Below are 24,297 nucleotides of genomic sequence, written 5' to 3' on the forward strand. Positions count from 1 at the left end.
CCAGGTTCGATTCCTTTTTCTTTCATGCTTCCGTCCAATTCCACCTCCGTCGCGGAGTGCACGTCTCTCCGCGTCAGCTGAAATGGTGAGTCTGCGTTGACACAACTGTACATGCACCTGCTGATAGAGACAGTGGGGTTGCAGGCTGCTCTCTGCAGCTGGCCAAGCCACTGATGTGCACTGAGAGTCTGATGACTGATATATGAAAGAATAGGATCACATATTAGTTTGGCTTCATCCCACTTCAAGACGCGCGCGCACACACACACACACACACACTGTCTGCTGCGCCCCTGGCCCACTAGAGAAGTGACATATTGAGGTGCACAACATGCTCAAGACGGGACCAACACGACTGATGAGACATCCAGGGGTGCTTATCACATGCAATAATGCACATCTTTTCACTATTTTATGTTACATGAATACATTACATGATGAACAAACACAATCACGACAGCTAGAGTCTAACCTTGTGCGTCCATCTATACAAAATTTCAGCCTAGAGACTCGCAATGCTGCTGGCTTCAAGCCTCGGAAATCTGCAGTAATGCAGGAGGGGCAGAGCACGCTTCCTATTGGCCCGCGTCAAGGATGACATTAACGCAATTGGTCAGCAAACACATCACCAATGAGACGCTCCGAATTATGATTGGCCGACTTCTGCGGGTGGGCGGGTGCAACTGGCTCCTCGGTGCGGTCATTCGCTTCCTCCACCGGCGGAGTGGTGCGGCAACAGGAGCGGAGTAGTGCGGCAGCAGGCAGAGCCGCGGAGGCAGATCCGGTCCTGAAAAGGTAGCACTGCGGCGCGTTAGTTCGACTGGTCTTTCACCGCAAGTATCAGAGAGCAACGGAAAGGAGCGCATCCCCGCGTGGTGCTCCGCTTGAGACCGCAACATTTCATTTGAAAGACGTCTCGCCGAGGAGATAGATCGTAGCCGAAGCTTTCTCGAAGGTTTGACAGACAATTTATTTCAGGCCAAGAATTTCGTCAAGCCATTAGAAAATCACCCCCCTGACGTCTTTTTTTTCCTGCTCATTTTCCCCCCAATTAGGCTAAACGACAAAGAGAGAACAAAAACCCGCAACCGAACACGTCCTCGTCTGTTCTCGCAGGCAAGGCATTTTGATATAATTCACCGCGAGGGGCTGACACCTCTCAAGCCGTGCATCACCTAAAAGGAGAAGAGTGACTGCGCCAACATGGGGGTAAGACTGACGATTCCAACTTTTTTTTTTTTTAACTGCGTTGTAGCCCCCCCCCCCCCCCCCCCCCCCCCCCCCCCCTGAAGTGGCCCTGAGAAGTGACGGGTGTAGCCTCGCACCTGACGAGGAACGGCTTCTGAGCGAGCTGTGCAGATCGTTTCGTGTTCCCGTTAATCCCGTTCGTCTGAGTGACATTGACTCCAATGCGGAACTGTGTTTTTACCCTGCTCTCCTGGACTGCGACAAATCGATGCAGCCAGTAGCCCAGGACCGACGCAGCCGTAGAAAAAAAAACCGGAGGCTCACTCTGATTTCACTGTAGCCTTTTGGTTGTGACTTGGAATAGAACAGGTCCGATTCACTCACTCAAATTAAATAGGTCCCGAGATGAAATGTGAATGAAAAGATGGTGTCCAAGCCTCAAAGTAGAGAGAGAGTGTGTGTGTGTGTGTGTGTGTGCGTGTGTGAGTGTGTGTGTGTGTGTGTGTATGTGTGGTTTTTAAGGTTGTTAGTGTGTCATATGGATTGCAGGCCATTACTTTGCCAATAACCTTGCCAGGCATATAGGCCCTAATCGGTTTATTCTCACAGAGGTCTTGTGTGGGAGAGAGGGGGGGGGGGGGGGGGGTGCAGACGTTAGAAACCCTCCGCTCTTCACCCGTTAGAAACCTAATGAGTTGTGTTATATTTGATCTGTTCTACGACTTTCTCGGCAATGCAGGACCAGTGTGTCCTGTGACCTCCCCCGTGCCCTCGCTGCCTCCTATGTACCAGAGGCCGCCCCTCCTCTCCGTCCATCCTGCCCCGCGCGTTCGGCTTATTAAACCCCCACCGGCATCTGGCGGTGGACCGGGGAGAGACGCCGCCGGGTCCATCGCGTCCGTTCGAGCGGACGCAGTCGGCCGAGGAGCCTCATCCTCCGTCCACCCTCGATGACCCATGCGTCATAATGCGGTTACCGGGAATAAGCGCCTCAACCAGCTTATTTCCCCTTTAATTTGTGACATAACAGGGACTCGTTAATCGCCAACAGTGAACACGTTTAAACACACACACACACACACACACACCGCAGATTAAAGAAGCGCTGCGACAAGGAGCACGACGACGAGTGACTTCAGAGTGGCGTCGTCTGCCGTGCGCAGCGTCAAAAGCAGCCGATGTGTCTCAGGCTTTCAAAATAAACCGATGGAGAGAAAAAAAAAATGATGCAGTGGCGGCGGGTGGAAAGACACAGCGCCACTGGAAAATGCCATGGTGCAGCAGATGCAACTGCCGATGTGAGGTGTTGCGCAATTTTTTGGGGGGGGTTTGCTCCATCGCCATCCTGCGGAAGGAGTTGTAATTTGTAATCTCTCTCTCTCTCGGCCCGTCTGCTGAATCATGCGGTGCCGTGACGCCGCAGCCAGAGAGGACCAGGCGATGCTCGGGGACATCGGTCGCCCTCGTGCAAACCGGTGCCGTCGCATGTGACACCAGCTGATGCCCCCCCCCCCGCTGCGGCATCTGAGATTTCTCTCGCCGGGAGGCTTCGTGCAAGATGTACGGTTTGAGCTTCCGGTCCCTGTCATGCAGGCTCAGTGTGAAAGCCAGCCCGTCGTCGACAGTGGGCACTGCGTCAAAGGGGATGGGGGTTGCAAAAAGCGCTTACGTATGCGCTGCTGCGGAGTGTGAGTTGTGTAATGATTAGACGATGAAAGGAATCGGTGTGTCGTTCCTCCACGGGTTTACATTAGGCTATAATAAAAGAATTTGAGGGTGTTTCCTTGCCTTTCTATCTGCGCTATAGGTGACCCTGAAAAGGACAGGGGGCGGATAAAAGGATGAATGGATGTGTGTACCGGGTATCTTGTCATAAACGCGTCGCCTGGTCGACTACACTTCCGAATCTGGCTCTGGTTCTCTCAGAATTTTCGCACTGGCGCACTGTGCGATGGCACTGCCAGCTGTCCTTTCCCAAGGCCGCAGTGGGCAGCGCTTGCGACGTGCCTTCTGCGTCAAACCGGGGGAGGGGCCTCTGCTCTGGAAATTCCCTGTAAAGAGCTGTGATAGGCTGACACGAGGAGCCACGCAGAAAGGGGTGATGGAGACCGCAGTGATGCTGTGGGAGTGGAGCTTGTACCATGAATACTGGAGAGACAGCCGGCATATGTTGCCTTACAAAGAAATACTCGGAAGAGCAATCTCTAAGGAGACTTGTGAGGCGTGTTGTTACACACATTCACATGTTGTTGATGCACATTGTTCTGCTCTCTGCGTCGATGCAGCTCCACAGTGCAGTAGCTGGTGCTGATGAGACAGTAGAGGGGGATGTTGATGAAGGGCTGCGCACATGCATGGCCTGCTGGTTTTCACCTTCAGGCACGTGACACGGACAGGGGGAGGGTGCCACTGCTGAGAGAGCAAGAGGGATAGAGGAAGAGAGAGAGAGAAAGAGAGAGAGGGGAAGGGCAGATACTGTACCTAGGGACTGGTCTGCAGGTGTAGAGAGAGAAAGAGAGAGGGATTTAATGTGAGGGAGGAGGCGTATAGAGGGGGAGGGCAGCCTGGCTGCATATCCTGTTACAGGATAATGACCTGAGCCTCACATTACCGTGGCTCCTGTTTCCTCATGGTGCGCTCGGGGGATTGGTTAACAGGGGGGGTGAAGAGACTCACGGGATGGGGGGGTGGGGGGTGGGTGGGGGGGGTGGATGGGGTTGGGGGGGTGATCCTCGTAGGACATTGCCTGAAGGGTGAATGTCGTGGTGATGGAGAGGGTGGAGAGGTGTGGTGTAGGTGTGCCGTTGTACTGGAGAAGGGATGGGGGGGGATTAAAGAAAGATGAAAGAGTAGTAGTTGCACCGCAGCTTTGTCAGAAGGTCGTGGAGACTGGTGACAAGTGGGATGGTGGAGCTGCTTTGAATTCATCATGGCTGCAGAGAAGCTCCCGTTTGCATTGAGTTCGATAAAACTCGCTGATTACATCATGTGCTGGCGTCAAGGTTTCTTGAACAGCGTGTGCTTTTATATTGGCCCCAGTGAGGCGTGTGCAGCGAAAGAGAAGAAGTTAGAGGGTGTGAGTGGAAGGTGGTTCAGGAGATGGATGTGTGTGTGGCCTCTGCAGAGGCCCAGCCCTCAGTTTGGTGCAGAGTGCTGCACATCCCTCCCCACTGCACCTGCTGCCTGATGCTGATAGGCTGCACTGTACCACGACTGATCTGTCCCACACATTGCAGGCACCAGTAGAAAAGCGCGTCCGCACAGCGTCGGATCAGCTGCATGGTCTCTCTGCCCATACGGCCAGCTGGGATATTGTGGCTCTGTGACCTATAGGGGTCAATTAAGGTCAACATGGCGTCTCTTTGGAATGCCCCTCCATTGTCCTCTTCAAGCCTGTTGAGGTTTTCTGATCAATAGATATCCAATGTAATGTGGACAATGTCCTTAGTGAGAGTTATGCTGAAGGACAGAGTCCAGACTTCTCCAGCGCCTCAGCCCCCCAAAAAAGCCTGCATCTACCCTCCTTGGTAGTGTGAGACAAACAGGACAAGGCCTGAGCTGTGGGCTCAGCGGCAGCTTGTGTAATGCTAATAAAACGTAAAGGTCGGTTCTGTCTCCTTCATGCATCTCTTTGAAACATGATTATAGTAGGCACCGTTTTCTAACAGTAACATGTTGATGGGCTCCCATAATGAGAAGGGTTCAGAAGGGTTAGGTTGCCTGACTACGACAACATGACTAATTCAGGCTGTTGTCCTGGGGATGTGTGTGTGTGTATGTGTGTGTGTGTGTGTGTGTGTGTTCCTGCATGAATACACCAAACCACAAAGAGGTAGCCCGCACAGCAAAGATGGACAAATAATTGTTGAAATCCAAAAAAGACCTTTTTTATATTTTGGATTTTTATTTTGTCACCATTGTCACTTGGACAAAACAGATCCTGCTTTGAATCGACGAAGTGACACATGTACATGTCTAGAATCTGATATGTTAATGGCTTTTACGTCCACAGCTCTGTGTGGACGTGCGTGCATACACATCTACACATCTGTGTGTGACCAGCTGCCTGGTGAGGAGTCATAAGGTGCCCTCTCTCCCACCATGGCGAGATGCCAATATTCATTTCAAGCGCCAATGATTACGATGCTCAATGCTAAACTAGATTCATACACACGTGGCGGAGACAAACTACAGTATATGTATGTCCTTTAGACCTGAACTTAATGTCCTTAGTTACACAATTGTCCCTGTGGGATGAATAGATGAAGATAAAGATGGAGGACGGACAGATGGACAGGAGGGGAACAGAGTGTCAGAAGGAGGGGTTTCATTTTAAATTGGGATTTTCTTTTTGGGCTGTGTTTGGTTTGTTTTTTCCTTTTGTTTATTTGTAGTTTTTTGGAGTAAGTACAACACAGATTGATAGAGTTAATCTCTTTTTGTCTCTTTGTGTTTATGTGGTTTTGAGATTACAATTTTACTTAATGCTCTTGACACAAGTGACACAAGATTTTTATTGTACTTATAACTATATGCTTATACCTTTCATTTTAGTGTTTAATTAAAACCACAACACAGTATTAAGTGACTGTTTCCTTAAAAAAACAAAAACGGTTTCACGCCAACATCTCAACTTATTTTTAATTTCCGATATCTTGATTTTCCTCTTTTTGATGTCTGATCACTTTGTTAAATAGAAAGATAAAAAGACTTCACATCACTCTCCAGGCTGCTATGGATAAGTGAAACAATTTTCTTGACAGCCACCTTTACAAGGCATCCAAATCATTATCCCCTGTTAAAAGAAGCCATTTTATCATTCCCTTACCCAGTACTGTTAAAAGCCATTCGCCAAATTATTTGGCAGCAGGACCTGAGTGTAAATGCAAGGATAGAATTTATGTATTTATTGAGAGAGAACGGCAGAGAAAGAAGAGTGATATAGAAACAAAGAGAGGGATGAGCAGAGTGGGCTAATCCAGTATAGTAATCGGACCAGCTAATCCCAAGCCATGTCCCTTGGTCCCCAGCCTGAGCCCCCTACCGGGGCCCAGCGCCCTGCCACCCTGCTGCAAGAAACAGCAGATGGTCCAATGACCTTGCAAGGTCACACTCACAAACACGCACATGCAGCAACACATACACAAACAGCACACACACACATTTCTGCATCTCGACAGATGCTAAAATTTCAAGCACAAATCTTAATGTACATTTTTACAAATATTAAATGAAATGAATGCGTCGTAATTAAATTCTCTTACCGTTTAAAATGGCTAATATAAAATTTCCTAGTTTTCACAAAGGGCATGTTTACCACACTGGATGAAATTAGCACATGTGCGACACTTAAACATATAACATTTCCCCTTAAAATTTGCAGCAGCTGCAGCTTATCTAAATCTACAGTCAAAGTAGAGATTGAAAAAAAAACGGAATAAAGCCGTGAGGTGGATTTCACATGTTCAGTGGAGAGGAGCCAGTGTGATCCTTTAATGTGGCTGCTCTGTACAAAGAGGAAGGGAAGACACGTGTAGGTATGACTAATGCAGTTGTGTTTGTGGAATGTTAAATTAAGAACAAAAAAACGTGGAGCACGATGGTACTTTTCCACCTACAAACCACTTCCTCATGTGACTCACATGCAAAGGGAAGCTGGATAGCGCAACCACAGCAGCTCTCGCCTCTTCCTACAGTATATGCGTGTGCAGTTGAAGGGGAAGAACTAAAGGCTACATCCCAGCCAAACCCACGGTCTGAGGGCATGCCCCGACCCATTGCCATTAACGTGCTCGAGATGCCACTCCTAAATAGAACATGTCACGCAGCGCTGTACATGATGTGCACAATGTAACAGAGCAGTTTCACTCTCTCCTGTTCTGCCAACATAAATGGTTTTGTGGTTTTGCAAGAAGTCAAGTCAGAGTGGCTGACAGGATACACTGTTAACTGCCACTCTACCATGCAGGAAGATTTTGACAAGCTTTTTCAATCTCAGCGGGTCTCTTTTATTAGAGTTCTGAGCTGTGTCTTATATTTGTCATATTATACAGTATTATTTCAAGATCAGCAGGTCTCCTTTCGCCCTTCCACTCCACATCTCCCCCAGTCTCTCTGCCGCAATGCGTGTAGTCGCTGCACATAATGGACTGCAGCCAATAGAATGACTCACCTCTGCTCATAGAGACACACGCACACAAAAACACACTCATTTCTTGCATCCCTCGCCCTGTTTGTATTATAGAGCAGTAAATACAGTGTCCAGTTACAGATGTCATCAATTATTTCTTGTCACAGATCACATCAGGGGATCCTAGGAGCACTAGGCAACAGGCGAGCTTCGTCACCATGCAAATGGCTGTTCTCGTCATCATGGTTACAGTGGTTGCCCTCCAAACATACTCCCTCATCAGACTTGTTCACATCAAGAGGACAAAAGGCACGGTTTAGTTTGGTCTGCCAGAGCGGGCCGGCAGAATAATTTACACACAACCAGATGTGTGGAGCCCCAGCCTAATAGAATTATTGATATTTTAACACGCTTTAATGAGCCAATATGTAACTGGGTGTGAGTGACTTCACTAGGTAACCCGGAGAGGAGCAATGCGATTTTTCCATTTCCCGATGATGTCAGAGATGTGTCTGCACATCAGTCTGTTCGCCGCTGCGCTTGTGGGAGAGCGGGCGTCTGTAATTCCAGCCATGAGTGTCCGTTTCCTTTGAGGGGCCTCATTACATTACCTTGAGCTGTGAGAGGCAGCTGGACACAGACACACACAGGCAGCACTTTGAAGTTGTCTGCATATCAAAAAAGACCCCTTTGATTGATTTACAACACATTATAATGTAGTTATGCAGACATAAGGAAGTGTTTGTTAATGTACAGTATTTGTCAGCAACTTCTTCCAAGAAGACACATTTATGATATTACAGCTGTGTTCTATTTTGTCATTTATTATGAGTTTGTAAACCAGACTCCACTAATTGGTTGACCACAACAACATTCGTGTCTGATTACCAATATTACATGTTAACATCCCGGCTATGAATGTTAAATAGCACGACTTAAAGTAAAGTGACACCAGGTAGCTGGATGTGTACAGAGGGGGGAAGGAGAGGCCTGGTAGGCTGTCCCCTCTGTCATTAATGATTGAGTGGCAAGCACACAAATACAAACACAAACACACACACACCCGCAAAGCCAACACAGGCTTGTGCGTAACATACTCGACACACTGTAAAACAAACACACGTAACCTCTCTTTCCTTTGCACTTAATGCTGACAACCACTCATTCATATCTGCAGACGGCCGTAGTTTTAATAAATAGAATATAATCTACCATCATAGGAGAACACGTTCTCAAAGTGACGCACACAAACACCATGTGAGGTTGTGCAATCTATTAGAGTGGGGTCCCTGCAGGTCAAACTCTGACACAGAGCCAACAGACAAAGACTGCTGGTCAACATCTAATTAGAAGGACGAGAGAAGAGAAGAGTGACAACTGCTCCTCATACTCACTCACTCTCCATTCCTTTCTCCACCCGCCTCTCTCACTCTTTATCTGTCCTCGCATCTCACCTCCCACCGATGTTTCCCCTTCCATGTGGCCAGTCATGTCTGTCACCCTCCCCTTTCACATCCGTCCCTCTGTCTTTACTTTTCATTACATATGTCGTTTTGTTTGGCACACCTCACCGCCGCCCTACCAACGACATCTATTGTCTATTGCACATGTGTTTGTGAGTGTGGGTTTGTGTGAGCGCGACAGAGAGAGAAAGAACTGAGTGTGCTCACATTTCTGTTATCAATTCCAAGCGCGTATATGGTCAAAAGTGCAGGTGCGCCGCTGAGCTGACAATGCTCCCTGATTGTGATTTTGCAGTGATCATTTATTGTTTATGGAAAAACTTGTTTATCTATGAATCTATCGTAACGCACCTACCAGTCCGTCATCTCTTAGATTATGGTGCCGACGCCTAAAAAAAGGAGGTAAATCCATTTATTTAAGATCTTTGATTTTTTTAAACAGATATATAAAGCAACCATTCATTCGCTTATTCATGTAGGCTACATATACTGTGATACATAAATATAATATGTACACACCCCCACACACAAACCAAGGGTTTGTCTCAGAGGGGGTGAGCACTGCAGCAGTAATTTTCCACTGCATCGGTCTCTGCTCTATGCATCTCGGTCTCGCCAGGCCTGCCTGGTCTTGCTGCAGCGAGAGATTTGCTCACCTGCTCTTTTGTTGCAGAACCCTGTGTGTGTGTGTGTGTGTGTGTGTGTGTGTGTGTGTGTGTGTGTGTGTGTGTGTGTGTGTGTCTGTGTGTGTTAGCATATGTGTACTTGCTTGTGCGTTTGCAGTCCGTTCAAACTGCTTCCTCCCACTGACATACTACTCCCTGCCTGTCACGCTCGAACGAATGGTTTTATTGTTTGCTGTGGATTCAGAAGTGGTCATTGAGCAGCCATCACTCCACGGTTAAGTGGGTGAGAGTTGGCAGCAGTGGCGTACGGTGGCTTATGCACACCAGAACAAATATTCGAAAAATGCTGTTCCCCTTCTGCTTGACAAGCCGCAGTCTTTGTGAAAACAGCCATGTCCACAGAAATGACAGAAACGATAGCGGCTGGGAGTCAACGGAGCTTCTAGAGACAATAGAGACCTCTAACAGATCAACCAGTGTTCGCCTGGATTTTCCTAATGGCATGTTAGCGGTTGTCATCCACATGTTGCTTCACGAAGACTTTTTATGACAAGACTAGAAAGACAGGTTTTGTGTCCACATGGTCTCATAGAGACGTGATTTCACAAGAGTTTTACATAAGAGCAGTACAGTTACATCTGTCTCTTGGCAAGTTGATCTTTGTGTGTGTGTGTGTGTGTGTTTTGGTGTGGTTTGGGTGTAGGTTTGTCAAACAGCATAAGTCGAGGCCTTAGTATCCTTATTCATACTTTCTCACTGCTGCTCTTGCAAACATACTCACTTGATAAGTGAATTTGAACAAAGAACACTTAAGAAATAAAACAAACGGACTTCCTCCAAATCCTATTGTACCATTGTATTCTATTGTACCAGTAGACCCTCTGTTAACTCTATTTTAAGTCAAATTGTATTTACAAAGCCAGATATCACAATTTACAGCATTACACCGTCGACTCCTATCAGACAAGAACAAAAGAATTGTTCGACAGAAAAAAATGTAAGAAACCTTAGGATGAGCAACTGAGGAGTGATCCATCTTTCAGGTCGGACAGACTTAGAAGTTGATTATAATCTGGGCGGAGACCACCATTTTCTTAGCCACACAAAGTTTAGCTGGGGGTCGAGGAGGCGGGTAGTACATTTGGAAGCCCAACACCAACATAGACAATGATTCCAGAAATATGGTCTCAAAGTGTGTTAAAACAGGGACTATCTGGGATATAGTATCATGCTCAACTGGATCTGCTAACGAATTTGGCAATCTAATCTCATTCATTTTACTGTAGAAAAAGCAAAAGATGTTAGGCGTAAGTAAGAGACGTTAGCTTCAGTGTCAAAAATAAATCTAGGATTACGTTTATTGTTTTAGGCAAGATAAATATGCTACGTTTGTAATTCAGTGCACACGTGTGTCTCTGGAGGGAGAAGACTTCCAGTTTCAATTTTTCTCCGTTTGCACTCCAATCCAGCCTGTTTCTTCAGTAAACTATGGACAACGTCTCAAGGGACAAAGTCCGGGCTATCACTCTGAGGCAAGTCAGAGCGGCCCCGGTTATCAACAAAATATTTGAACCACATCAAACCACTGAATGATTTTCTGAACAAATCTTTTGAATTAATTGATTATTGTGATTGGGGCCTGCCTGCTAAAAAGGAACTGCTTACACAGTGAGCAAGGCAGCGTTAGTTGTGGTTAACTAGAGGTGAGGCTGGTAGGAGCCCTGGCTGTGGCCATATTCCAGGGCAAGAAGATGGTATAAGTTATACCTTGTTATTGTACAAATGATCGCAATGTGATTTATTTTACAAAGGGAAGATATTTCTGGTTCCTCTGACAATTGGGCTTTTGGCAGGCTAAATATTTTAATGAATAATCCTAACCAAGTATATATTTTTTGCCAAAATCTAACCAAACAGAAACATATGGAGCCATTTACTCTTTTCTAATAACCTTTTAACTTTGTACTCTGATCTTCTGACACACATACCTTAATTGTTGTCATTGATTATAATTATTGATGTTTACATCTGACCTAAGGTGTTTGTGATTTTATAGCTGGACTCTGCTACTCTGTAGCACTGTCATGCTCGCAAACCTCTGCTTTGAGTTATTAGTATGCATCTGACTATATTGATTGCCACCAAGGGCAGTTTCCTTAATGACTCACCTCAGTCAATGAAGGGCCCGTCCGCTGGGACCCACTCACACCTCCTGAGGGGGATTCTTGCCTCTCTCCATGTCACCTTTGACCTCTGATGAGGGACATTTGTATTGATGCGCCCCAGTGGTCGGGCTGCTCTCCTTCCGGAATAGAATGACTATAATGTGCAGCGCTGGAGAAAAATTTTGATCATTAATAGGCCACTCATATCGACTTTAACAATTTAACAATTTCTTGGGGGACAGCTTTAGTAAAAAAAAACTTAAAGGCAGTACAGTAAAACAGGAAGCAGAAGAGGACGAGGACGTTTGAAGCGACAGTGTGTGCATTCATGTGGCTTAATGTTTTAGTTATCTTGGCATCAAAGTGTGTCTGATGTTTTTGGTCTAAGAGTGTACTAGAATCTAATCAGAAAGCCTTTGATGAGTAAATAAACTCAGTTTGTCTGGACTCTCTCTCCCTCTCATGTCGTTAATGTTTGCTGCAAGGTAAAAAAAAAAAAATGAAAGGGAGCAGTAAGCTGTTAGTTAAGACCTTCAGGTCAAACAATTTGCACCTGATTATGTTTTGATGGGTCCGTCTGGCTGTTATGGACATCAGAGCAAGAATCATTTGATCTCATAGATATGGCAGAGCAGGATACAGGCGCCGGAGCGAATCAGACCTACCAGGGTGATGAATTTTCCTTTCACGTCACAATGATTCTTTGGATAATAGGTTTTTATTTTAATATTTTTCACCTAATATGTTCCTCATAAACGCAGAGGAATTGACATTATTACTTTCAGAGAAATGCGGGCGACTTCACAAGGCCACTTCAGAGGGATACAATGCTTTCAACTGTACATCGACAGAGAGAAATGTCAAGGGCAATTCAGTAAAGCCCGCTGGCTACAACTGTTAGAAAGCAAGGGAGGATAGTTTCCTGAACTAAATATCTATGTAATGCATTTTCAGAGACAAAGGATAGTTCTAGTTAATACAATGGACATGTACAATCCCAAACACCTGCTAAGATTCACACAGTCCACTAGCTCCTTAATCTAGTCCGAAGGCATGTATAAAACTGTGTGTGTGTCTGTAGTATGGGCGGTCAGACAGTTACCGCGTTGCCACCACACAGGACAAAGACAAGCGATCCCCCAAGAAGAAGAAGGGGGCGCAAAACAAGGACATGGATGAACTGAAGAAGGAAGTGCCCATTGTAAGTAAAACCAACCTTTATTTCAGAATACTTGTGGAGCTGAATGGTGATGTGATACGTTTAAAGTCTATTCATTTTTGATCATTTCAAATCAAAAGCTGATTAATTTCAATCTTATTTCAAAAGATTTTTTTATACGATCCATGTATGTGTGAGAAAATGATTTTCAATTTTTGAAGAACATTTTTTTGCAGGATAATGAAAATGCACTGACACCAATTTTTTATATCAGAGAAGGGAAATCGTTTTCATAAAGGCCAAATTAATGTATTTTTGCTGGTAAGAGGGGTGACTTCATCACTTTGATCCCACATCTCAGCGCAAGAAACAGACACCAGGGTCGCCATACCTGGCTGCCCTGATGCTCTTGTCTCTCAGGTGAACTGCATGCATGGAGTAAATTTTCCAATTACCTTGTATGCCATTACTGGATATTCTAAAAATGCTACAAAGCCAAAGAAAATACCTCTTGTTCCAATCTGGACTTCTTTCTACTTAATTTTCCTGCATGCAAAAAATTGGCAACTCCTAAACATATTGAAATTGGCAGAGCACTGATTATCCCTGTAAAATGTCTTTCAGACGGAACACAAGATGTCCATCGAGGAAGTATGCCGAAAATTCCAGACTGACATTGTCCAGGTGAGTTGATTTTGTCAGGTTCTCTTAGCAACTGTACATCTGTTCTATGGTGTGAGGCCATTTTTCCAGTTGCCCACTAGGTGGCATGAGGATTCCTCATTGGTCTGTTACAGGTTTGGACACCTCAGCAGTCCACAAGACACCAAAGTCATACTAAATTATAATAATAATAATAATGATATAAAGGTTTTATATAGTGTTTTTCTAGACACTCAAAGACGCTTTTACAAATACAAAAACGAATTACTCACAAATACAGAAAACAAAAGACCCAAAGACGCTAACATGAAATACAAAGTACAGAACAAAAGACATACTCAAGACATATGAGAATGTTAACAAACCGAAACACGTGTGTTTTCTTTGATTTCGCGTCTCACCTCCTCTCTGTTCCCCTCCAGGGACTGACCAATGCCAAGGCAGCAGAGTATCTGGTGAGGGACGGCCCCAACGCCCTCACCCCTCCTCCCACCACCCCAGAGTGGGTCAAGTTCTGTCGCCAGCTGTTTGGTGGATTCTCCGTCCTGCTGTGGACAGGCGCCATCCTCTGCTTCCTGGCCTACGCCATCCAGGCAGCCACCGAGGACGAACCTGCTGGAGATAATGTGAGAACCGCACACACACACACACACACAGTCGCACATAATAGCAAAGACCACTTTCACATTTGGCCCATCTACAGCTAGCTGACACTTCCATCACACTCCGACCTACAGACATGAATAATACCTCCTCTACTGGATCTGACTCTCACACAGACCGTACCCAGTCCCTCCCCACAGCCCAAGTATGTTTAACTCTCTCTCTCCCCTCTCTCTCTATCTATCTTTCTGTCTATCTCTTTCCAGTTGTACCTAGGTATTGTGCTCACAGCTGTCGTCGTCATCACTGGCTGCTTCTCATACTTCCAAGAGGCTAAGAGCTCCAAAATCATGGAGTCTTTCAAGAACATGGTGCCTCAGGTAAATAGGTGGACTCAGACATTACCGTTCACAGGGACATGTTTAATGTGCCTTTGTGTGAATGGGAAGCAGAAATACAAATTTTTATATGTCTTCACAATGTCACTTTGTTTCCCAGCCAAGTGTTCCTTAGAGAGTAATGTTGTCTGGCTGCTGTCCTAAACGAGTGAGCGCGGTTTAGTTAGTAACATGCTTTTCAGCTGCCAATACTTCTAAGGTTTAAGTTGCCTCTAAGACGGAGGGCAAATACTGCATATTGCAAAAGGAGGTTGGCAAAGCTTGTTTCTCTGTTATCTTGTTTCTGCAATTAGTTATGCATAATGTGTTTTTATCGCAAGTGCATTAGATTGACGAACTCAAATGTGATGAAGACAAATATGCACGCAAGGGAGTTATTTTCACATGAAGGGAGAGAAAAGTAGTTTGCTGCCGCCAAAACAGTGTTGAGTGTGCGTGTGTGTGTGTGTGTGTATTTTCTAACTTCCGCTGATATCTCCCCTGCAGCAAGCATTGGTGATCCGTGAGGGTGAGAAGGTACAGATCAACGCTGAAGAAGTGGTGGGTGGAGACCTGATTGAAGTGAAGGGAGGAGACAGGATCCCTGCTGACATCAGGGTGGTTTCTGCTCATGGTTGCAAGGTATACACACGCACGCACACACACATACAAACATTCAAATACCTACTACTTGTTGTACAACATGTTTTATATTTCCTGTTTCTTAATAGGTGGATAACTCCTCACTGACAGGCGAGTCAGAACCTCAGAGCCGGTCACCTGACTGTACCCATGACAACCCGTTGGAGACCCGAAACGTTGCTTTCTTCTCCACCAACTGTGTGGAAGGTATTGTCACCATGGCAATAGTATTGCATTGTGTTATTAACTTGTGGACCAGTGGTTGGGTTTAACCCACCAAACTGAGCCAAATAATAGAGTTTACACTTACATTATATTCAGACTAAATGTAAGTTAGAGGTAGTTGTACCCCAAATATACGTAGGTACAATACACAGATACTGATGCTATAGATATATATATATATATTTTACAACACTGTATTTCTGTGCTTCTTCCAAACCAGGCACAGCGCGTGGCATTGTTATCTGCACCGGAGACCGCACAGTCATGGGTCGCATTGCTACTCTGACCTCGGGCCTGGAGACTGGCAAAACCCCCATTGCTAAGGAGATCGAGCACTTCATCCACATTATCACTGGTGTGGCTGTCTTCTTGGGTGTCACATTTTTCATCCTGGCCATCATCCTGGGTTACTCCTGGCTGGAGGCTGTCATCTTCCTCATTGGCATCATTGTGGCAAACGTGCCTGAAGGGCTGCTGGCCACCGTCACTGTAAGTGGACCTCATTATATATGTTTGTGGCCCTTTTAATTGTACCATGATCTAACTATATAAAGCACCAAGAAACAGCGAAATTACCCTTTACAGCGTAAGCGGAGATACATTGAAATAATATTCAATCTGCTATTTTTTGCAACATCTCTGTCACCTGAGATTGGTATTGCACTACCACTCCTGTAAATCTGTGTCTAGTTGTTCTATATAGTTCTATTTTAGTTTATTCTTTTCTTATCCTGTACTCATTCTGCCTACGGGCTGCCTTTATACAAGTGTTCCCCCCCATGGGGATCAATAAAAGGATTATCTTATCTCAGTGATACCATTAATTCTTAACATGTTTTAACACTATAAATGTATTTGTCTGCAGGTTTGTCTGACCCTGACGGCCAAACGTATGGCGAAGAAGAACTGCCTGGTGAAGAACTTGGAAGCCGTGGAAACCCTGGGCTCCACCTCAACCATCTGCTCTGACAAGACGGGCACTCTGACCCAGAACAGAATGACTGTGGCCCACATGTGGTTTGACAACCAGATCCATGAGGCTGACACCACCGAGGACCAGTCAGGTTAGTAATGGAGACATAAACACAGACTGCTCTACTGTAAAAGGGATAAACAATTACTATTGCGGTGTTTAACATTTCTGTTCCTCGTCCAGGTGCCTCATTTGACAAGAGTTCAGTGACATGGCTGTCTCTGGCTCGTGTCGCCGCTCTGTGTAACCGCGCTCAGTTCAAAGCGGGACAAGATTCAGTGACCATCCTGAAGCGCGATGTGGCCGGCGATGCCTCAGAGTCTGCCCTGCTGAAGTGTATCGAGCTGTCCTGTGGCTCAGTCAGGAGTATGAGGGACAGGAACAAGAAGGTGGCTGAGATCCCCTTCAACTCCACCAACAAATACCAGGTAAGAAAGGCCTGGACGTAGCCGTGTAAGCACAAATAATAACAACACATTTGACAAATGCAGCCGGGGTCCAATTTTCAATCTTATGTACTTTCTGTTCCCCCATTTAGCTCTCAGTGCACGAGACAGAGGATCCCAATGACAACCGCTACCTGCTGGTGATGAAGGGAGCCCCCGAGAGGATCCTAGACTGCTGCTCTACCATCATGATACAGGGCAAGGAGCAGCCCATGGATGAAGAGTTGAAGGAAGCTTTCCAGAATGCCTACATGGAGCTGGGAGGACTGGGAGAGAGAGTACTGGGTAAGGATAGATAGAACCGGAGAGAAGTAGAGATGATCAGGGACAGAGAGGGAGGGAGGAGGATAGGGTAAGTTTGAGGACTAAATAGGAATTTAATTTAGCCACAATTAATTGGAATATGTCTATTATGTCTTGTTCATACCTTTACACATTTAAGCTTAACAATTTTTTTTAAATCCTACAAAATTTGATGTTTGAAAATTTAAAAAAAGATCATTACTTATTTGATTATGAGACATGCAGTATACCTTTCTACTGCTAATATAATCTCAAACTGTACAAGACTATATGAGTTAAATGGTATCAGTTGCAGTTGTTGGTACACATTTTCATCAGCTCAAAATCCACATCCTTGCATTTGAGGTATTTTAATAAATCCCAAATCTGTGACGATTCACGATCAAGATGTTTTAAAGGCTTTTAATTTGTCCTTGTCTATGTTAATGTACCTTTTTTTCAACCAAGTATCAGTTGACTTCTTGAAACAAGGCTCTTTGTGGTTCTGACACAGGTGATGGATGGATAGGGAGAGATAATCAGGGTGGATTTTCAGATATTCAAAGACATCGCAAATCAAACTCAAAACCGCACGTTTCTTTTCCTCCCAGGTTTCTGCCACGTGATGCTTCCAGAAGACCAGTACCCCAAGGGTTTTGCTTTTGACACAGATGATGTCAACTTCCAGACAGATAACCTTTGCTTTGTTGGCCTCATGTCCATGATCGACCCTCCCCGTGCTGCTGTGCCTGACGCTGTTGGCAAATGCCGATCTGCTGGAATCAAGGTGACCCTAATTTATGATCTCTTTATGCCTCGCGGTAGTTTATTAAACAGCTTCTGTTTTAGAAATTCCTTTGAAATCACATAAATAAACACCACCTTTGTTGCTCTTGTTGTTGTAGGTCATTATGGTCACTGGAGATCATCCAATCACAGCCAAGGCCATCGCCAAGGGAGTGGGCATCATCTCCGAGGGCAATGAAACAGTGGAAGACATTGCAGCTCGTCTCAATATACCTGTCAGCCAGGTCAACCCCAGGTAAAGGATGTTTACAGAAAAATACACACAGTCATATAAATAATAGTGAATTATGAGGCTTACATGACAGTTCCAATGTCCGTGTTTAGGGATGCCAAGGCCTGTGTGATCCACGGTACTGACCTGAAAGAGCTATCTCAGGATCAGATGGATGACATCCTGAGGAATCACACGGAGATTGTGTTTGCCAGAACCTCCCCACAACAGAAGCTCATCATTGTAGAGGGTTGCCAGAGACAGGTTGGAAGATTTAAGATTATTATAAACTGTTTTATAGGCAATGAAATATAAAATAATAGTATTGTACCTTAATGGCTTTGTTTTTTTTACATTGTGTGGCACAGGCACAAGGCTCTTGAATATTATTATATTTTTTCAACAGCAGATGGCGCTAGTTGCCTGTTGAATGAAGATTCCCTGACAGACAAATAAAGATATTTTTTTTCTACTGTGGTATTTTTAGATTGCTTCTAGATACTAAAAGGCTTACGCTTTTATTAGGTAGCTTACAATAGAAAACTGACTCATTTTACTGATTGCATTTTAAAACATGATTCATTTAAAAGATGCAGAAACTATGTCAGCCTTTGAATTGTTTGTTTTTTTCAAATGAAATAATTTGTTTTTCCAAAAAGAAAAAACAAAGTAGGTGCTGAAAACATTAAGGTTGTTTTTCAAGCATGGGATTTTAAATTCATGCCAGTATTGTATATTCATAAAGCATTGACTTATATCGTTTATTTATCTTTGATGTATTTATTTAATGATCTTGTGTTAATCTAAAGGAAAGGAATATTAAGATCAACCTCCTGCATAGATTGTTACAATAAAATTATTTAATTAATCTCCACTTCCCTTTTTTGTCTCTCCCAGGGTGCCATTGTAGCTGTGACAGGAGATGGTGTGAATGACTCTCCTGCCCTGAAAAAGGCCGACATTGGTGTTGCCATGGGAATCTCTGGCTCTGATGTGTCCAAACAGGCTGCAGACATGATCTTGTTGGATGACAACTTTGCATCTATTGTCACTGGAGTGGAAGAAGGTGAGACGACCCTTAAGACAGAACATGTTTAAATCATCTGAAAAACACAGTTGGAAGATCATCCAGGGTCAGTGGATGTACTTAATATGTGATGTAACCCGTCTGCATCTCTCTCTCTCTCTCTCTCTTTAGGCCGCTTGATCTTTGACAACCTTAAGAAGTCCATCGCCTACACACTCACCAGCAACATCCCAGAAATCACACCCTTCCTGCTGTTCATTATTGTCAACATTCCCCTGCCACTGGGAACCATCACCATCCTGTGTATTGACCTGGGAACCGACATGGTGAGTGCTGATCAAACACTCACTGGTTCATATGGCGCACATACTCAGGATCCGATTAATACAGCACTCGTTGGTGTGACACGAGTCAAAGTTGAAATGCATTCACTTTTCCCTCAGGTGCCAGCCATCTCCCTGGCTTATGAGGCGGCAGAGAGCGACATCATGAAGCGTCAGCCCAGGAACCCGGCCAGGGACAAGCTGGTGAATGAGAGGCTCATCAGCATTGCCTATGGACAAATTGGTAGGTGAATTGAAGATGTGACCTTTGATCCAGGCTGTAAATAGTCTTTAAAACTTAAAAATCAGTTACTTGATCTCTCTTTGTGTGTTTTTTTCTCCAGGTATGATCCAGGCTCTTGGAGGCTTCTTCGCTTACTTTGTCATCTTAGCAGAAAATGGTTTCCTGCCCAGTCATCTCGTAGGCATCAGGCTCAACTGGGATGACCGCTCTGTCAACGACCTGGAAGACAGCTATGGACAACAGTGGGTAAGTGTCTCGCAAGCCGTCTTCATAACTAATAAGTAGTACTAACTAGCAGTGAGTTTCACAAGTGGAAACGACATCTTGACAAATGTAAATTTAAGATGGAAATGGAAATTCAAATTTCAGATATCGACAAATGCAATTTCTGATCTCTCAAACCCATCAACAAACCATTTTGGATATGTCGCCCTAAGTTGCACACTCTATCATGTCAGAATGTCATTTTGACGTGTTGAAATGTTCATTTGAGATATTTTTTGACATGATACAATTTAATTTAGGATCTCTGGCTCTAATTACCATATTCTTTACGTAATTGAGAATATATACAATGATATTTGGACTAGTGGAAATTATTTTTCGGTATCTAAAATTAAGTTGAAAAGGAATTGTAGATATAAGTTTCACTAGTTACAATTTCAGATATCTGCAAGATAATTCTAGATATCTGAATTTTAAAAAAAGAAAAGAAAAATTTATTGTTGAATCTATAACAGCTATTACTGCGACTGGTAAAAGTTCAAACAGCTTGCCATAGTAAGTGTGTAGTTTGCGAGAGTGTTTAAGTGAAACTGTTAGTGTTTTTAGGTTCTGTTGCTTTATCTCATGGTCTTCCTAACCTTTCTCGTCCTCAGACATACGAGCAGAGGAAGATTGTGGAATTCACATGCCACACATCCTTCTTTGTCAGTATTGTAGTAGTGCAGTGGGCTGACGTCATCATCTGCAAGACCAGACGTAACTCTGTGTTCCAGCAGGGCATGAGGTGAGTCCAACAACTCGACAATTAAATGTGTCTTTCCATCACTGAATGTATCTTTTTGTCAGTATTCATTAGCTGATATGATCTACAGTGGTGCTGACAGTTATCCCAATGTCCATATCATCATTTCTACCTCTCTCTGTGTTTCTCTACCCAGGAACAAAATCTTGATCTTTGGCCTGTTTGAAGAGACAGCCCTGGCTGCCTTCCTGTCCTATTGCCCAGGCATGGATGTGGCACTCAGGATGTATCCTCTAAAGTGAGCACCATTGCCATATGTGTCACATGGATATACATGCAGTCACTCTGTTATACAGATTTATTGTGTTATCTATGATTATTATGATTTCTAATCATTATGGTTCTCCTGTCTTGTCCGTAGGCCTAGCTGGTGGTTCTGTGCATTCCCATATAGTTTTCTCATCTTTGTTTATGATGAGGTTCGAAAACTGCTCATCCGTAGGAACCCTGGAGGTGAGTGTTGTTCCTCCTTTTTTAAATGTTTGTGCTAAGCTAAGCTTACAGACTGCTGGCAGTGGGTTCACATTTACCGTACAGACATGAGAATGAGTCATGTCTTCACGGTAGACGTGAGTCCTCAAACTGATGCTAATAAAATGGGAATCTTCATATAATATCATTTGAAAACTTTGTCAAATCAACTGCAAACTTTTAATTTGTTTAATTTGTTTCTCTTCCTCTCATTTGCACTCCAGGTTGGGTCGAGAGGGAGACGTACTATTGATCGACAGAGCATCTTTGCTCAAACCCCCTTCATCTTCCACTTATTTCTCCCTCCTGTCACTCCATCCCTGGCAAGACACACCTCCAGATGCCCTCCCCCCTTAAAGACAAAAACCGCTTTGAAGCAATTTTCATCACAACTGCCCCAAAGATTAAAAACAGCAAAAGCACCTTTACAACTTTCTACACTGACCCGCCCCCCCTTCTACCATCTCCTATGATACTCTTTGCATGTGTTCTCTCACTGCTGTGTACATAAACCAATATATCTACCAAACGGCAGCTGCATATTGTGTATGTAGATTTGAATGAGCTAAGGATACAAAGGGAGTGTCTACGCTCTGCAAAAAAGGGCCATCCAGCTCCTTTCCCTCCCCGTTCTCCCCCCTGCTTTCTCTCCCTTCCTCCCTTCCCTCTTCTCTGTACCTTCTTTCCTCTCTCTTTTCCCTCCTCGCCAAACCTTTGCTTGTCCTCCAATCACACACAGATATAAAGATCACACAGTGAGATCCCACCGCCGACACCACTTCGACTGCCACCTCTTGCCTCCGTCTCCTGTCTGTGGAGGACCAGTGGAGGGGTCATCCCCCTGTTCTCGCTGCGTCCATTTCCCTTCCCTTCTGTTCTCAACGGCCACAGTGTTGTTGTTTTTTTGATATGTGGGTTAGGGGGGTTTCAATGGTTTTACTTGTCTTTTTTTTAAATTTCCTAAACAGGAGGGTGGGGATGTGAGAACTACTTTTCCTCATTTAGGCCTAACAAAGCACACCCCATGGCGTCCTGTCCCTCCTGTCTCTCACACCCCCGCCCTCCCGTCCCTCCTGCCCCGTTTGTCTCTGTTTGTGTGCACTGTGTGAACCATTGTCCTTGTTAATAACTATTACAGTACACCCACTCCAAGTTGGTAAATGCAACTCAATCTTTCTGTGTGCTCTAGGAAATCTATATAATTCTATACTGAATTTAAATGAATCAATACAAAAAAAAGCATGTTGAAAAACAGCTCAAGAGAGACATTCATGAGGAAGAACATTAACAATATTGATGAGATAGGAAAAAAGTGAGACGTATGTGTCTGTCATTCTGATTTTTGTTTGGTTTCAGTTACCTTTGCTGGTTCTCCAGGAGGCTATTCTAAAAACGGAACAGCAGAGCAGGGTTTTAGGTTGTGTTTTTCAGGCTGTCAGGTTCCTGTCACTGCAGGTGTGTCGGTATGACGTGGTTCAGTGTGTTGTGCTGTGGTGAGTGGTGATGATTGCTCCATGTGCCTGGGGCCTATCATCGGATCGGTTCCAGGTCTGGTTCACTCCAGGTCCTGGTATACCTCTGTCTGAACCCAGGACTGTGTGCATGTATGTGTTGGAGACCAGTGAAGGGCCAGCGGTCTCGGGCTGGGTCTGTCTCGGACGGCTGAAAGAGTTGAATTCAAGAAAAAAAAAATAAACCAACACAATTAGTAGAACATGTGTGTCAAATTAAATGAAACCAACACCAATAAAACATCTAGAACATTTAATACAACTCAGACCTGTCTGTGTGTCTTTCTGTCTCTGTTTGACTTTTCAAGCACAATAAGCTTCAATAAACTTCCTGCCACATTTTATCTCTTTCATCACTCACTTGGTGGTTTAAAATGGGCGCTTCCACTCAAGATGGTATGTTCTGGGTTTACACAATAAAATGAATCTATTATGACAACCTACCACTTTCTCATATTTTATGTGACATATTTTATAAAAAATTAAGGAAAACCTCTCCAACCTTCTAAATGTACTTTATCACATTATAAAATGTATGTGCTGTTAAAGAATCTGTGTAAGTGATGCAATTATTTTATCAAGACTGAAGTGTTGATGAGAAAATAGAAAGAAGAGGATGGGATGCCACCTAGTGTTATGAGTTAATATGCACGTCAACCTGCAAACTGCGTAACATTTAACTGCCATAGGAGAAAGAGTTGGCAGCAGCCCAGGGTAATGCACCAAACCCCTCTGTAAATGTGTCTGCCTCGTCTGTGATGAGCTTCAGGATGAGAATCAGTGTCGTCTCACAAAGGGAACAATGTTCCAATGTATATATTTTTATATATATATATATATATATATATATATATATATAATTTAGTACATGAATTATAGTGTTTAGGAAAGAATGACTATGAATAAAAGTTGCTATTTCTAAAAGGTTACTTTCCAGCGAACAAGCACACTAGTATATCTTTTATTTATAGGGAACAGACTGCTGCCTCTCTGTGCCACAGGGGTAATCTATTTTAAATTGACCTTTCATTGGCCAAGTCAAATAATTTATACACAATATACCGTTGTATAATGTGAGAGATAAGTATTGGGAATTGTTAGGTCACTTTTCTGCATTTTCAGTGAAAATTTAGGACACCTTCCTTTCAGGGACTTTAAGAGACGCTAAAACTTTCTGCCACCACTTTACCACTGTCCAATGACAAATGCAGGGTCTCCTGGTCCTTACATACACATACACTTACATACACACTAGTGCACACCCACTTTCTGTCACTCTCACTGACAAACACACCCACACCCTCTCTCTAATTTCCCCTGTGTCTCTGCAGTGAGCTCACTGCAGTGCGACTCTCCTCTCTCCCCTCTCACCACCCTCCGTATAATAGAATATCGATCGCTCGCCTTTGCCGCAGTGAGTAAGCGAGTGTGTGTGTGTCTCACTAGGGCCCTCCAAGGTCATCGCCATGGCAACCTGAGCATGGGGGTGCTCTCGCTGTGCTGTCACAGACCACAGGTCACGGAGGTCACATGAAACAGGGGACAAGAGGGGGACCGTAGGGGGGACAAGAGGGGGGTTGGTGAGCGCTGCGGTGTTGTGTGCTACAGATAGAGAAGAGGAGCCAGGAGGGTTTGAACCATCCTATGCCACTGTGCGTTCAGACCAGACCAGAATAATGAAGAAATGTACAGACTAAGTGCAGAAGGCCACTGAGTTCAATGCCACTCCTGCCA

General features: G+C 44.5%; 1 protein-coding gene across 2 annotated transcripts; it reads left to right on the forward strand.

Moving 5' to 3' along the window:
- Positions 1-736: 736 nt before the first annotated feature.
- On the forward strand, positions 737-22,825 carry atp1a3b (ATPase Na+/K+ transporting subunit alpha 3b). Of its 2 annotated transcripts, none has more exons than XM_035641184.2 (23): positions 737-955; positions 1,056-1,209; positions 12,654-12,773; positions 13,356-13,415; positions 13,817-14,020; positions 14,264-14,377; positions 14,882-15,016; positions 15,106-15,223; positions 15,462-15,730; positions 16,107-16,305; positions 16,398-16,642; positions 16,753-16,945; positions 17,554-17,729; positions 17,848-17,984; positions 18,074-18,224; positions 18,858-19,026; positions 19,159-19,313; positions 19,431-19,554; positions 19,655-19,800; positions 20,433-20,563; positions 20,718-20,819; positions 20,943-21,034; positions 21,277-22,825. In XM_035641184.2, the coding sequence occupies exons 2-23, from the start codon at positions 1,204-1,206 to the stop codon at positions 21,303-21,305; spliced, it is 3,075 nt and encodes a 1,024-aa protein (XP_035497077.1). In that variant the 5' UTR covers positions 737-955; positions 1,056-1,203; the 3' UTR covers positions 21,306-22,825. The 2 variants fall into 2 exon arrangements, with proteins under 2 accessions (XP_035497077.1, XP_035497088.1); XM_035641195.2 differs by having other exon boundaries at positions 12,693-12,773.
- The last annotated feature ends 1,472 nt before the right edge of the window (positions 22,826-24,297 follow it).

The sequence above is a fragment of the Scophthalmus maximus genome, chromosome 1 (genome assembly GCF_022379125.1).
Source record: "Scophthalmus maximus strain ysfricsl-2021 chromosome 1, ASM2237912v1, whole genome shotgun sequence".
NCBI classification, from domain to species: Eukaryota; Metazoa; Chordata; class Actinopteri; order Pleuronectiformes; family Scophthalmidae; genus Scophthalmus; species Scophthalmus maximus.

Excerpts from the sequence above, each read along its gene's own strand:
- atp1a3b (XM_035641184.2), top strand. Across the intron at positions 15,224-15,461 it reads CTCCACCAACTGTGTGGAAG|GCACAGCGCGTGGCATTGTT; the intron begins GTATTGTCACCA and ends CTTCCAAACCAG. Across the intron at positions 21,035-21,276 it reads CATCCGTAGGAACCCTGGAG|GTTGGGTCGAGAGGGAGACG; the intron begins GTGAGTGTTGTT and ends TTTGCACTCCAG.